The sequence below is a fragment of the Lissotriton helveticus genome, chromosome 1_1, assembly GCF_964261635.1.
Source record: "Lissotriton helveticus chromosome 1_1, aLisHel1.1, whole genome shotgun sequence".
Taxonomy (NCBI): Eukaryota; Metazoa; Chordata; class Amphibia; order Caudata; family Salamandridae; genus Lissotriton; species Lissotriton helveticus.
Genome location: NC_136057.1, coordinates 1856410748 through 1856426670, shown reverse-complemented (window position 1 = coordinate 1856426670; position 15923 = coordinate 1856410748). Strand labels below are relative to the sequence as shown.

The window sequence follows — 15923 nt, the reverse complement described above, 5'->3', positions numbered from 1 at the left end:
CTTTAGCCCAGAGCAAATGGGGAAACAAAGTAGCACCAAAGGTGCACCCTCAGCGGCACTAGGGTGGCCAGGTACAGGGTGCGGTTACGACGTCTGGCGCCCTGTTGTTTGCAATGGGGAACCTCCGGTTTGCAAAGGCACTGCAGGCTCAGGGAACAAAGGTCATTTGGGTGCAACCACCACTTCAAGAGGTAAGTTGGGATGCTGGGAGTTGGTTAAACACCGTCGGTTGGGCCACCCAAGGCCGTGGGGCGTCTGGTGCAGGGGTTCCTTTTAGGGTCAGATCTTCTTACCAGCTCCTTGTCGTGGTTGGGAGGACCTTCTGGTTTGAATCTGCAGGCGTCGGCTGGAGGCTTGAGACAGGTCAGGGGTCGCCGGATCTCTGGTCAGGAACGCTGGGGAGACCTCCTTGTGGTGTTTGCCCACTTGAGCTCGGGCGCAGAGTGGTGCGGATTCGCAGTTTATGGCCGGGCCAGAGGTTGTTGCTGAACAAATCAAGTGTTCACGGAAGACACAGTCTTTGTAGTTGAAGGCAGGCAGGTCCTCCGGGGTTTTTGAGGTTGCTGGCTGCAGGACAAACCAGGATTTTGCAGGAGCAGGTTTGAGGTGGAGACAGGCCGGTAGAGGTGGCACCAAGTCAGTGGGCATCTTCCCCTTGTTAGGTTCGGCATGGCTGTTCGGTCCTTCCTTTCTTGTAGTTTCTTCTTGTCTGATGAAGCAAGGTTCAGGGGTGCCCCTAAATACTAGAATTAGGGGCGTTACAGGTTGGTAAAAGGTTGGTACCAATGTGTCCCTTCCCTGGGCTGGGTACTCCCCTTATTATGCCACCCTCCTGTGAAAGGGGGGCATATAACTTTCCCTGGTTGGCTGGGTCCCCCCATCTGCAAGATGGTGGGGACTGGGAGTTGTGCTTCACCTCGCCTCCCGCACCTGAGGGGTGGAGTTGGCAGAGGTGGGCACACCAATTCCTCACTTGTTTTTCCCGCCGGATGTGCATTGTTTCAGGCCCCCGAGAGCAGCAGGCTCTCTACTCAGGGGTCCAGAAACATGTCTGGTGGTGGCAGCTGAAAGCATTGTGTCTTGCATCTGAGTCAAACTATTGTGTCAGCTGAAAGCAGCCACTCAGACAGGACACTAGTAATAGGATAGTTTTCAGGGGGCACCTCTAAGATGCCCTCTATGTGCATTTTTCATTAAATCCCACACTGGCATCAGTGTGGGTTTAATGTGCTGAGACATTTGATACCAAACTTCTCAGTCTTCAGTGTAGCCATCATGGTGCTGTGGAGTTCGTAATGACAAACCCCCAACACCATATACTCTTAATGGCAGCATTGCACTTACAATGTCTAAGAATGGACTTAGACACTGTAGGGGTACAAGGCTCATGCCCGCACCACTGGTATAGTGCACCCAGCTAGAGGGGTGACTGATCTATGCCAGGGCAGTGGACTGTAGGCATGGCAAACAGGGATGTGTGCCATGTCGACTCTTTTAGCCATTAGAGGCCTTCCCTGATCATAGTGCCCGGGTACCTGTGGTACTATTTACCAGAGGTTGACCTGTGGCCGGAGATGCCAAGTGGGTTTAGGCTTCAATGCAGTTTTAGGAAAAGAACATAGGCCCTGGTTAGCAAGGTTAGGTTATGTGTCAGCCTCCGTCAAAGCACATAAGCAATTCAGCAAAAAGCGGGGGCAACCATGCAGAAAGAGGGCACTTTCTCACACTTGCCCATTCTGGCGAGCTGCCAACAGGTGTTCTGCTTGCTCACAAAGCAAATAAGCAATAAAGATGCCTTTAAATCTTATCTTGTCACATTTTTCCTCTTTCAGAGACCGAGGTCAAAAGCCTGTTTGTCTGTCTACATTTACTTTTCTATCTGTGACTGAAGTTAGAGGATTATGTAAAGTCAACTGTGTGACAATCTGGATGACATCAGTTCACAGGTCAAGGTCATTACAATTAGGTTGAGTAGTGTATTCAATTTACTAGACCTGCATGCCTATTAACATTTTTATGATTTCTCGAGCCCTGTAACAGTGGTTTATGAAATGTGATTACTCGGAAGGGACACATATATAAATAAAGGTTGAAGTGGTGGCAGCCACACTTGAAGGCGAGAGTCTCTTTTTTGATGTGGACATAGCGTTTTTCCGTGTCGCTGATGGCTCTGTTGGCAAATGTGACAGATGCACAACAGTTGTTGCCTCCATGCTGCTTTAGAATGACTCGGATGCAGATGGGGCTGGCATTGACCTCCGACTCGGAATCCTTTGCCGGGTTAAAATAGGCCATCACGGTGTCTCTGAGGATTTCCTTTTTGATGGCTTGGAAAGCATAATCTTCTAATGTCCTCCATGCCTATGGTGTTGATGCTTCCGTGAGGCATCTTAGTAGGCCTGCCATTGTTGCGAGGTTGGAGATGAACCTCCCACAGTATGTAGCAAAAACTCTTGACTTCAGCTGCGGATAACTTTGAGGCCAGCATTTGAGGAAATATATTTGAAAAACTCCATCTCCTGGTGAATGAATTAGAACTTTGCAAAATTGAGTGAGGCCAGTTGTTTCAGTCCTTGTGAGGGCGGCGTCCAGGTGGCAGCTATGGCTTTCAAGAGAGGGTGCATGGATGAGAATGTCCTCGCTGACCTCTTCCAGGCCTACAAGGACCTCTCGAATTGCATTTTGGAAGACCTTCGCTGCTAAAGATACTGAAAAGTTGAGACTCCTGTAGCGGCGGAGATCGACGTGAGTTGAGAACGTTGTGATGTATCTACTGTTCTCATGGAGCTCAAGATGAGGGTACCATCAGTTCAGATCTAACTTTGAGAACCATGTAGAGCCGTTCATTGTGGGGGATATGTGTTGCTTTGTCCTTATGGCCTTATTGCGAAGGCACATGTCTTGCAGATTCTGATGAATCCCGGCTGCTTGGGTTTGTTCCTGACCACCATGGGGTCGAGCTGGAGACTTTTTCAATGACTTCAGCATCTTCCAGCTTTTGCAGTTCTGCTTCCACTGTAGAACAAAGGTCTCTGAAGAAACGAGACTCTGTGCTGTCTGAGGGCAAAAGGGCGGACCGTTTGATCGATGTGGAAGGATACTCGAGGTCCTGTCAGGCAGCCAAGGCCAATGAAGAGGCGAAGGTGCTCGTAGAGGATGTGGTAGACATCGCTTGAGAAGTCCCCAGTGGCTGTGGCAAAGTGAATGAAATGCAGGTGCTCCACAGTGTCCCAGCTGAGGAATATCTCAGAGGCCAGTGAGGTAACAGAGAACTTCATTGGGCAGAAGTAAGGGCCATAGGACATTGAAAAGGTGAAGACTCTGGCTAATGGGACGGGATAGATCTTTTGTAACCAAAGATGCAGGCTATTGTCAGATGCAACAGGGGTTGCAGGTCCAAGAGGTTGAATTGCGAAAGGCTGGTGACGTTAACCAATAATCCCATGTCGATTAGCGTAATGACCGGCAAGTGACCAATTCGAACTTGGCAGGCGGGGCGGGAACTTCATGCCAGTTGCCCTCAGTGTATGGTGCATGATATTAAGATTATTTAATCATCGGCTGCTATGACAGAGGCGCACCTGGGGCTGTTGTTGAATGTCGTGCACTCCGGATCTGAGGCTTGGTGTGTATGATTCCCTCCTACCTTGGCATCTGGGGGCACCACAGCCTTGGAATGTGGGTGTGCGACACACAGTGACAGACTTTGGCTACATGGTTGGGGGCAAAAACACGCGGAACAGGTCTTGCCTCTAACTGTGCAGTCAGAAGGCAGGTGCAGGGGAAACCCGCAGTAGACATAACGGTCCGCAGGGGGCTGTCCTGCAGGAGCAGAGCTCTTGATGCATTGGTGTGGGGGTCCTTTTGAGTTTGTGGCCACCACTTCTGTTTTAATTGGTTGTGAAGTGGGCTTAGGTGTAGCAGAGAAGTTCTGGAAAGGCTATTCAATCATCTCTGCTCGATTGGACAGTTCTTGGGAGCGAGCGAGCGAGCATCAGAATCTCATCAAGGGGCATGTTGGGAAAGCGGAGGAAAAAGCATCTGAGAGCGGCAGAACGGCGACCTTCTATCATCTGAGCACGCACTTATTTCTGTGGGTTATCCTCTGTGGAGGTGCTGGCGAGTTCCCGCAAGCAAGCATAAAATATGTCGGTGGATTCACCCTTGCCCCTGTGCTTTTGCCGCAGTTTGAATCTTTCTAAATATTAGTTCATCTGGGGGTCAAAATATACGTTGAGCGCCACAATGGTACCATTGTAATCGTCGTCAGCAAAAGTCCCAGGAAAGTTTGGGAAGAGTTGAAAATCTCCTCCCCAGCATAGTGCAGAAGTAGAAAAAGCTTGGTTTCGCCATTTGTCTCCTTGGTGGTTTCAAAGTAGTTATTCAGGCTTGCAACCCACAAGTGCCAGAGGGGGGCGGCCATTGCAGGATCACTAAGCTTGCTGAAAAGAAGTGATGGACTAAATGCACCACCAATGGCGTGGCTGGCCATGAGGCGGTTCACCATGGCACGGGACGAGGGTGAGCCTTGTTGCAGTGGCACGGTCTGTGCGTTCACCTGCTGTTCTGCGCTCTTGGTGGGTGGTGGTTAGATGCGGTTGTCAAAGTCCTGGGAACGTATGCTCACCAGGCTGGATAGGTTGTTCCTGTGACCTGTGGCGGACAAGGTGATGAGGCAGGCACTTGAGTGGCAGCACTAGAAGAAGATCTGGAAGACCGGGCTCTGTGCGACCGTCTTCCAGGAGCTTGATGATTGCTGCTGCCGGCCACGTGCTGACACAGGATCAGGGAGGAGACTGACTTGCCTGGAGAATTGTCAGGTTTGCATGGGCGGACACGCAAATTCAGTTGGTGACCACTGTCTCTGGAAGGGCACTGTGCTATGGGGCCGGAAAAAAAACGAGGCATGGATGCGGTGTGTGTGTACAGCACGTTGGCAGCAGGGACATCTTAATGATTTCTGGGGCCCTGGGCCAAATGTATTTTGGGGTCCCCTATTGGGAACAGCTTTGGATTTATGATCCAATATCAGCTCTTTCATGATCTCTCTGGCCAGGTCACTGGCAGTGTACAGGCAAACTCGACCAAATTCTACGTGTTTACATCTAATATTCAAGGATATTGATGTGTGTTTTAAACATTTTAACACAGCAGCAGATCACTAATATTACTGCATACAATCTCTGTGATTCCCTCCTATTTCTCACATCTGAGGTCCTGTTTTGATCTAAAAGAAACTTTTTTTATAGATGTTCCATGAAACACACACACTTTCTCTGCAGAATGTCTGTAATAGACTCTCGCACACCACCCACAATAAAAATACATTAAAAGAAAATGATATTTAAAACAATCTATTTAAGAATTATTAAAGGTCATCAGAGCAAGACTCTCTGCAGAGCAGATCTGTCTTTATCAGGGACCCCCTGAAAGGTTGGGGCCCTGGTCCAGAGCCCACTTTGCCCATGTCTTAAAACGTCTCTGGTTGGCAGCTGAAGGTGAAGGAAGAGTGCCCGCTTGCCGCATCAGCGGTAGAGGCAGGGTGCTTAAATGCCGCTAGGTCAACTCCCCTAGCCGTCACTGTGGTGCGGCAGATTACTGAGCCCCCAGCGCATGCATGCGCGACTGCAACGATGGCCCAGAGAGGCAAGATGTGCTTCGTAACTCACTCGACGCTTACTGTGCGATTACGTGGTTCTGCCCTTTTGTTTAACTTGTCCTCACCTCCAACGTGGGGTCAGGGCGTGTATGTGTCACACGTGCCATACTACAGATTGTACCTACAGACAGGAAAGGTCTGACTCAAGCTGTGGTTATTGGAAAATGCTACTTATCTTACAGTGACAAAAGTCACTGCTAAAAAATGCTCAAGACCACACTACCACCTGTCTAAAGTTTATCCTGGATCCTTATGCCGATTCACTTTATAAAACGTGCTCTACACTAACTTTTTGAAACCTGCACATATTTCTGACCATGCCCTTGTTGGGGATAGTTGCTAACTATTGCAGGAGGCTGGTAGCCAACCATTGAGTGACAAAGTCATCACATAATGATGATGAATCAAGATTTATTAAGATTTATTAAGCGAGCAACTACTCCTGGGAGTGTCCCGGCGCTGATCTTACAGGTAAGGACAACGTATCTTTGAGAGAAGAGCCATGTTTTATGCCTATTTTTAGAGCTGGGTACAGATTCGACTGAGCGAAGAACCAGAGAGATTATTCCAAGCAGAGTGACCTAGATAGGAAGAAGAGCGTCTGCCCTCCCTGGCACGGTGTATCGTGGGTACCTTGGCAAGCTCCCTGTTTGAGGAGTGCAAATTCCTAGATGGAAGGTAAGATCAAATTCTGGAAACAGAATAACCAGCACCAGTTTGATGAAACGCTCTGAGAGTATGTGTTCTTTAAACAAAATGTGCTTCCTCGTCAAGAGCCAGTGTAGAAAGTGTGGATGAAGTATAATGTACATACAACGACTCCCTGCTACTAATTCTTGGTTCGCCGAAACGCGCGTAGAAGATCTATCATCAAATTTATAGCCACCTTTTGCACTTTTTATTTGTTGTTTTTCTAATTCCTTATCAGTTTATCCATCACCCATTCTGTATGGAGCGCATGTACAAAATGTATGTCTGTGTTCACTGTATATAATTGTTATTGGCAGACTGGTGATTACGTTGTGATGTTATTGTTTTATAATTGTTCTTCTAAGAAGTACTATAGAACCTATAATGGTCATTTGAAAAAAAAAATTGTATGAATAAAACGATTTTGTATCGATAATTATTGTACTCCGGAGTCTTTAAACATCATGCTGTTCTACAATAAGGTCATATATATCTCATAGACCTATAGTTGCCTATGGATTTTTTCTTCCATAATTCAGAGTGTGGATGAGTTACACCAGCGTGCACAACGGAAGATTATGAGGTAGACGTACTTCTGCATTTTGCATCACCTGGAATCTGTTAATCACGTAGTCGGGCAGACCAAGGAAAAGGGCTTTTGCATAGTCCAGCCTAGACGTGATTAGTGCCTGAATAACTGTTTTCCTGACTGGGAGTGAGAGGAAGTGAAGAAACTTTTTCAATATACGAAGGAGGTCAAAACGGGACCTTCCCACAGAATTAACTTGTTGGTTGAAGGACAGGAGTTTGTGGAACTTGACCCCGAGGTACATAGCCACTTCTGATTGTTGGCCTAGAGTCGAGGGACCCCCCTCTGACCAAAGGGTCTGCCGGGTTGCGGCTAAATTGTGGCCGAAGAGCAAAACGACGGTCTTATGCGCGTTGCATTTCAATTGGTCAAGGGCCATCCAATGAAGACAGCAGCTAGGCAAGATTTTATCAGTTTAGCTGCTTTTTTTCTGCGGAAAACACATACTGAAAGGGCCGTTGTGAGAAAAGGTTGGACTTTGCGTCTTTCCAGATGGTGGGAAGATAGTTCTACATGTGGGCTGGATTGTGTAGTCTGGAAGGAGTCGTTTCATATGAAATCCCCAGAAAAAAGGCTGTTCTCCGGTCACTCTTTCAGTGGATATTTGAAGCTGTCACCCAATAAATCACAAGCCCTGCCCACTCCAGGTTGTTCTTGTGCAGCTGCCTTACATTTCTGCACATTTGGAAGGATTTAGCCTTCTCCGCTCAGCAGCTTCTCAGGAAATACCTCTTAAAAGCTGTAAAGTTCTCTGCATCAGTCCGGCGCAGCGATAACGTTTAGCTTACTTTAAGTTTTCATTTGGACAGCTGCATGTGTGTTAACCTAACCATGCGCCAAAATGATACCATTGCAATATTGACGGGGCATATGTTCCGTTGTATGTTATGGTTCGCGTTTTTGGCATATTGCACAGTTCTCCAGAAGTTATTGGTCGCGTGAACTTGCGGGAGTCTGAGCTGCAGGTGCTGGGTTTGACTATTGGAGTAGACACTACAGGCATTGTTAGCCTTTGGGCTTTTTCCGACACGTGATGTGTAGTTGGTCTGTTTGAACGTGGTTGGTACTCTCAGGGGGAGTGCTCCAAAAGTAGGGATTAGATCTAGGGTGTGGATGGATGATGTGGCAAACGGCAGTGTGTGTGTGTGCGGTGAGTGCCCGTGAGCGCTTTGAAAGGGCTGATGGGCCTCCTATCCAAACCCAACTCTGTGATCCGAGAGTTGTGGAACTTTGGCTGTCCATAGATCAAGAAAATGCACAACACTCTATCAATGCCTTATTGTTGCAAGTTTTCGATAGATTGAGGTAAGGAGAGCGGGTGAGGTGCAGGGGTCCATTCAGAGGAGGGGAAGGGGGCCCTGCTCCAGGCGTCCCCGTGCATTGGAAGTTGTGCCCATGATGCCAATAATGTTATACTGCACCGCTCACAATGATTGTACCTGCTTCATGTGGCTAGTTAATCTGTTGTAACTTCAAAATCACAAATAAAGTTGATTATTAAAAAAAGATTACCAAGTGCGCACTCCATTAGTACAACACACAGCTTATCTATACCAACACTCTGAGTTACAACTGAACACACTAGACAGCTCTGCTTGGGCATGCACAGCACAACACCTAAACATGTTTGGGATTCCATCTAGCAAGACCGGCCTACCCAACTTTCCGGGCAATGGACAACAGTTCACCCTTGTGGAACGAGTATGAGTTAGTAACAGCTATTCCTCCTTATCCTCCTCTCAGACTCCTTGCAAGGTTAGTCGGAGGAGGCCCACATCTTCCCAGTTGGAAGCACCACAAACATTATTAAACACAGAGGTTTAGAGATCTCTATTAAAAGCTTTCAGAATGTTGCCTTTTGCTCAATGAAAAAGAAAATAATGTTAAGCAATAAAATAACTCAAACTAGATACAGCATGCCTACTTATTGATTACTAATCTACAAAGAGGTATATATTTTAAGTTATGATATTTTTATATAATTCAATGTCCTCTGTTTCTTACACCACCTTGGTTTATGATAGTAACTAATGATGGGGTGGTTGAAGTATTAGCGTGCTCCCTGGGCTTAAGGTTGTATCGCTCCCCTCCCACCGCCCCCTAAAAAAACATAAAAAAATAAATTTCAAAATGTGTCTGTATGTTAATACTCGCAGCAAAGCTGTTGCAGTGTTAGGTCTTCATTTGTGCTGGATATTGATGTTTCAGAGGGTGTATCTGTCTCACTCTCCTTCTACTCCACTTCCCCTTTAAAATCCTCTTCTGCTTGTTGGCTAACATGGAAAATTCTACAGTGGGGCTTGCCTTGTGACTTACCCGCGCAAATATGTGAAGTAGAGGAACGCATGTTGTCTCTGTGGGGTTTTCTTGGGGCGTGTTCTTTGTGTAGGTGTGTTTCATTGTCTTACTGGAATGCTCACAGATGTTTGGTGGTGCATTGCCGACATGTTTTTTACTCATGATCTGGAACCGATGTCCAAATTGTGGGCTATGAGAGTTCAGGACTGTCATTTTTCTCTGCCGTCCTTCCTCCCTACTCATCCCTTACTATACTCTGATTGCCTGTTGCGGTCTAGGTTCCTTGGCTCACTCGTGTTACTCTAGTGCAGGTTCTTCAAAGTTGGTCCAAGAGAGCCAGATCCATGCCAGATTTTTAAGATAACGACATTTATCTAACTTGGGGATATGCTAAAAATCTGGCATGGATCGGGCCCGCCAGGACTGGCTTTGGAGAACCCTGCCTAGTGTCATGGCACACTTGTGTAAGTAAGTATGCCAGTTCCCTTAGAAGAGCCCCAATTTATTTGAGGTCCAACAGATGAACATACATGCCCAGGAATGGTGCTGCATTTCTAGTTGCTATTGGAACTGTGCTTCTAACGTAAGGGTTATTTCTCATGTGTAATGCCTTGGATGTTAGCTTGCGGTTGCACTGGTGTGATATAATTCAGTATAAAAGGGTTGGTGTGGAGGAGGAGGGTGATATAAATGTTGCAGTGCTTTGTGCGAAGATGTGTGTGTGGAAATACCTGTCGGGGGCCTTGGAAAAATTTGGGGTGGGGCGGGCTTTTTGCCGGGCTGTGGAATTATTATATCATGAACCGTCAGCCTCGGTTTTGGTTAACGGCGGACTATCTGAGCCTTTTACCATCACAAGAGGTACCCGACAGGGCTGTCCGCTCTCACCCCTGCTTTTCGATATCTATATGGAGCCTTTCGCCCAATCGATCCGCGAAGATGTCAACATTGCTCCATTTAGATACGGAGATTGGGAAAAAAAAGTGGCCTTATATGCTGATGATCTCATGATCTTAACATCGGACATTAACACAACGCTTCCATCAGTTATTAATTTGGCACAAAATTTCGGCAATATCTCAGGCTACGAAATTAATGCCACAAAGACTGAGATTATGGCATGGAATAGTATAAATGCGCCACCCCCAGTACAAACTCGGGACAACATGAAATATTTAGGTATAAAAATCTTACAAGACATCAACCAGATCGCCCACACAAACTTTACATTAGCAGCCAAAGACTGTAGGAACTTAATGAACTCTTGGAGCCATCTTCCACTGACGCTCCTAGGCCGATCTAATCTGGTCAAGATGTCCATTTTGCCTAAATTGACCTATGTCTTCAATAGTTTGCCACTATATTTTGAAAAGAAAATGATAACAAAGATGCAGAGTGACATCACCTCATTCATATGGAGGAACAAGACAGCAAGAATTTCTTGGAATAAGTTGAGGCGTCGTAGGGAGAAGGGGGGTTTGGCCGGCCCTGATATTCAAATTTACGCCTGGGCATTTCAGCTGACACACGCCCGAATGTTATTTAAAACTCCATCAGATCAGGGAGTCGGCCATATGTTTTCAACACTGCTGAAATGTGAAGGTTTAAATCAGACAGGTTTCTTATTTAAGTTTGGAGACCCAAAATTCTTTAAGAAAATTAAGTTGAAGACACTGCAAGGCCTGGCAAAAACTTGGTACAATGTTAGAACCATTACCAAAATAGGCTATTATTCTAACGGCTCTCCCATATGGGATCTTCCGGCTCCACCGGAGTGGACTAAAGATGCTCTGACAAGCCCGCTAAAAGATGCTGGGATCTCAACTTGGGGAGATTTGTTTTTTGAGGGAGAAATGCTCTCCTGGGAACATCTAGTGAGTAAGGTAGGTCCCAATCTCTCTAGACTTAAATATCTGCAGATTTCTAGCTGGGCGACTGCACAAACATCCGGCCCCACTCGCCGTCAACAACAATTATTGGGAGACAATAGTCAGCTAGAATCTTCTTTATTGGATAATTCCTTAACAAAAAAACAGGTTTCTCATTTCTATAACCTAATTTTAGAGGAAATAGATGGAGTGTTACATCTTCCCGACCAATTATGGGGATCACTGTTGCCGGCGGCAAATCTAAAAGAATTGTGGAAGTCATCCTTCACTGTACTATGGGACATTGTTAAACCAGCCTGGTTGCGAAGAAACCATCTCTTTACCCTCCACAGGGCTTATTATTCTCCTCAGAGGCTGTCCAAATTTTCATCAGGCATTCAAGTAGTTTGCCCCCGTTGTGGTCAGGTGGCAGCCTCTGATGCGCATATGTTTTACGATTGCCCACACCTAACATCCTATTGGCAATCAATAAGCAGCAAACTAACCTCTTCAACAGGCACTACTGTGAATATTGATCTAAGCCTGGTAATTTTTGGAGTGACGGACAAAAAACGCAGCGCAAATAATAACCTCCTGTTCTACTCAATCCTGGTGGCTCGACGGGAGATTTGTAGGCGCTGGAAAGAGGCATCCCCCCCGACACTACAAGACTGGAGTTCCTCCATACTTTCAATATCGAAATTAGATCTTTCTAGAGGTGGCAAACCAGAAAAAAGAGCTTTCTGGCTCAAATTTGATTGGTCTCAATAGTCAAGACTGGGGTTTTTTTTTTTTTTTTTTTTCTTCCTCCCCAGTTCCAATGATTATGAAGCCATGTCGCACCCCTTTTGCTCACTCATGTTTGTCCTTTACAATTAAGGTCAATTTGTGGTATGAGTATATGGTGGAATTTGGCTAATGGCAAGCATCATTCCAGGAGTATAAAAGGAGCTGTGATATACTGTGAAACTGACTTTGCTGTTGGGTCCTGGCGTACCCCCGTAAAGATTGACCCTTACCAGTCCTGCACTGAGACAGCATGTCTATTTCTCAAGTCACACTTTTCTTGGTCCGCCGTACTGAAGGACCTGCCATGGTTGATATGAGGAACAAAGAAAAAAGGAAAAGAAAAAGGAGAAAAAAGAAAAAGAAAAAAAAAAAAAAAAGAAGATGTGTGTGTTGTGTTATGCTGTTAAGTGGCTTGATGTAGTATTGATAGGTGTTGTTTGTATAGGGAGGCATGAATAGTGTTTATTGTGCTATGGTATATATGCAGTGCTCTCTCAAAGTGAGTATGGTGTTGTAATCTTGTAAGCACAGTGGCACACCAATGGCTGTTATGGGTTGGTAAGGAGTTGAGAGGTATATTGGACTACTTGCGATTGATCGGCCAAGGTGGTATGATAAGTGGTTAGGTGAGGTGTACGGCAGTGTGTTGTTGGTTTGCATTCAGTAATGGCATGTTGTGACGTGAGTTCTTTATTATGTTTAGGCAGATGTGTCCTTTACAGGTGCTGATAATTTACCTGTAGTCTAGCCTATGTGTCCTGTATGTTCAGAAAGTCTGTGTGCTGTGAGTGAGTTCTGTCAGTGGTGCTCCAGAGTGAACTGGGGCTGGTGAGCTCCCCCCTGGTTCTTGACCATATGAATTAGTGTGTTTGTTGACATGTGTGCTGCTGTAACACCCCCACACCTCACACACATTGAGTTGTACCTTACTGTCAAATTGGGTAATCAAAGTATACCCATCAGCTGACTCTGAAAAGCTGTTGCCTATAAGGGACATTCAGTAAAATGACTTTTTTTTACATTGAAAATCTTAGAATTGAGATAAAGACAGCAAAAGTCTGAAAATGTAGGCACATTATATGTGGGCGGCCTTCAGCATGCTCCAGCTTACTTAGTGATACTGTATGATTACCCAACTTAGACATTTGTTATCACATTTGGAAAGATTAGTTGGCCAGTCCAAGATTTGAACTCGTGGACACTTACAGTTCTATAAAGAAAATCATCTTAGTCAGTTTCGGAAACAAGATGTGATTGATGCGTTTTAGGTCCGGCTTGACAGTACAGGTGTTTTACCTCTTGTTACCAATTCTTTAAATATATATTTATAGATGGGGCTTGGCTCCTCCCAGAGGAGAGTTTCTTTCCAACCTCATGCTTTTGACTGTTAAGTTTGCCATTCAACCTCCTACGGAGAACGATTCCTATTTAGGTCTGGCTATATAATGCAAGTGGCAATAGAACCTCTTATGAATTCTGTAAAATATGGTCAGATCCTCTTTTTTGGGGGGTAGGGGTAAATAGTAGATTTGCTATTCAGCGTCAACTGCCTACACTCTTTGTACTTCACTCTCACGGTACAGAGCCGTCATAGACTTCTCAAGGAGGTAGTGTGGGGCCAAGCGACCAGAACTGAACAATCAACAGACACAATAATGTAATGTCTTGCTCAGTGTTCCTCTTTAGTTAAGGAGGAAGTACTTTAACATCACAGCAAAATGAAACATAACACAGGTCAATAAAGGTACAGTTAAAGGGTTTAATCAAATGTACAATCCCCAGTAAAGCTCTACACCCCATCTGCTGTTCTCCTGCAAACCTCTCTGGGGGGCTCTAAAGCCAACACTCTCCAGTATGTCTTATGAGCACAGGCATGAATTAAACACAGGTACAAGTGGCTCTGGATTACTCCTCTGGCTAATGCGTGGCTCAGGTCAGGGCTGTTTTCACAGAGTTCACAGTCAAAAAGTTTATTGTTCACACAGCACATTTCTCTGTGCTGAGTCTGTGCATAGTTTGGCCAGAAGCTGTTTTCGCCCTTCATTGTGTGCCATACTAAACTAGGGTCTATCCAAAATAGATCCCGCTGCCCCCCAGTACTGAGGTTCTCACTATACCAAGTCATACTGCCACACCTGTGTAACACATCCAGTGCACATACACATCCAGTGTCTAAAAGAGGCGTGTTTTCTTAACTTCGCTGAGATGTTTAAAACATTCAGATGTTGCCAGGACTATTTGTGCATGGACCAGTTCACACTGGTGAACCTCACCTAAATATAAGTGAGGCCACTCCTGCCCCCTGTTCAATCTGCATACATTAATGGGCCGGCCCAGCGAGAGTCGGGGAATGACACCCCCGCCCCATGAGTGAAGGGAGGTAACCGAGGTCGATCTGCTTCCAGAAAGGCCGCTGTCAGCATCTGAACAGCACAGACCAAATCGGCCACCACGCTGGCCAAAAGAGCGACCCACTCCGGTACCGCCCTCTCGGCCATTGCCCACCTTACCAATCCGACCCTGATGATGCATTCTGGCGGCCCCCAAAACGTCACAAGATTTGAGACAAACGGCTACAATCTTGAGACTGCTCCAAATCGGTGACTTCCCAGACCATGGTTCTGATTATTTAATTAATTATACACCTGTTAGTATCTCACAAAATGTTGACGAACACGATTTGCAGTGTGCATAACGTGCGGTATAAAGTGGGCTTTGCCTCCTCTCGGAGTCTAGGTTCATGCTGTTTTTGGTTGTTTGATGGATCTGCTCCGCCTCCTATGTAATGATCGCATTGCAATCCCTTTGGGACTAATTTACATCTCAAATCGAATCATGACAGATTGCATTCTTCATCTCCTCTGTGCATTGCACATAGAAAACATTGTTTTTGTTTCTTCATGTTTGTTATTCATTGCTGGACTTTTTAAATATTTTAGTCAGGACACAGAATTCAGGGCAAGCCTCTTAGCTTTACCAATGCTTGTTAATGTACTTTTGTCGTGATCATCAATATGTTTGACTTTCAGAATTCAGCACATCATGGAGCGGACGCGGAGTCTGGAGGCGGAAGAGGGTGCGCCCTCATCTGTCGTGTTGGCGATTGTGGCTTCGGACTCCACCGTGGTGTATTACAGGCTGACGGAGGGGTTTGTGACGCCCGAGCCCCCGGATATGATCGAAGATATTGACAATAAGCAGTTCCGGAAGAAGCGACGGAAGCTTTGATGTGGACGTTATAACTCTTGTAGGAACTGCACATATTCTGTAAAAATGCATTTGTTTGAAAGTAAAAGTATTGCATCTAATATCTATCTCCGATGTGACAGTTATGGTATTGTTATTGTGAGGTTCTGACTCACATTAACATGTTGTGTTTTTTAAATTATTTTTAGTAAAATCCTGTATATTTTCTACTCCAAAAGAAACCGATCTTTATTTTGTTTTCCAATGTCCACCGCCTTTTTCCTGTTAGCAGTACGAATCGGGCATAAAACACCAATGTTGCAAGTTTGCTTGATTTACATGGATTACATTTGTTTATTTACGAGTTCTGCGTCAAGCAAAACCTATTTGTGCTCATATTTCCAGGTCACAGGCAGCAGTGGCCCGAATCCAGACTCTTATCTTCCAAAGCACCCCTGTTCGGACCTGCCAGGACTATTCCAAATATTTGGGGCCCGAGCTGGTTGGGCAGGGTCATGCCTGCCCGGGATAGAAAGGGACGTGAATGTGGAAAGAATGCTCTTTGTCGGGAGACTTCCTGTCATTCTTGAACAGGGAAAATACTGGCTCTCGGAGCACTTTGAGGCTTTGTAAATATACAAAAATATAATAAAATATCAGCACTCAAACTGCACGCCATCTCATGGAAAGGAGGTAAGCAGTTTAAATCCGGGTGTAAGCTGGACTTCCTTGGTGTGCCTTCTACGATAGTCGGATAACAAGACTGCAGAAAAAGACTAGGCCCCGGCGACATTTTTATTACGCCAGCGTAATTTAGGGACATTTGCGTCATGCTTGTTATGCA

General features: G+C 45.7%; 1 protein-coding gene across 1 annotated transcript in view; it reads left to right on the top strand.

Annotated features, from left to right (window-relative positions):
- Positions 1 to 15321, top strand: part of TSEN15 (tRNA splicing endonuclease subunit 15) — a 169212-nt gene extending 153891 nt beyond the window's left edge. The window contains exon 4 of the mRNA XM_078659219.1: positions 14923 to 15321. Within this exon, the coding sequence (XP_078515345.1) occupies positions 14923 to 15121 (199 nt within the window). The 3' untranslated portion in view covers positions 15122 to 15321. The remainder of the gene's footprint in view (positions 1 to 14922) is intronic.
- Positions 15322 to 15923: the final 602 nt, after the last annotated feature.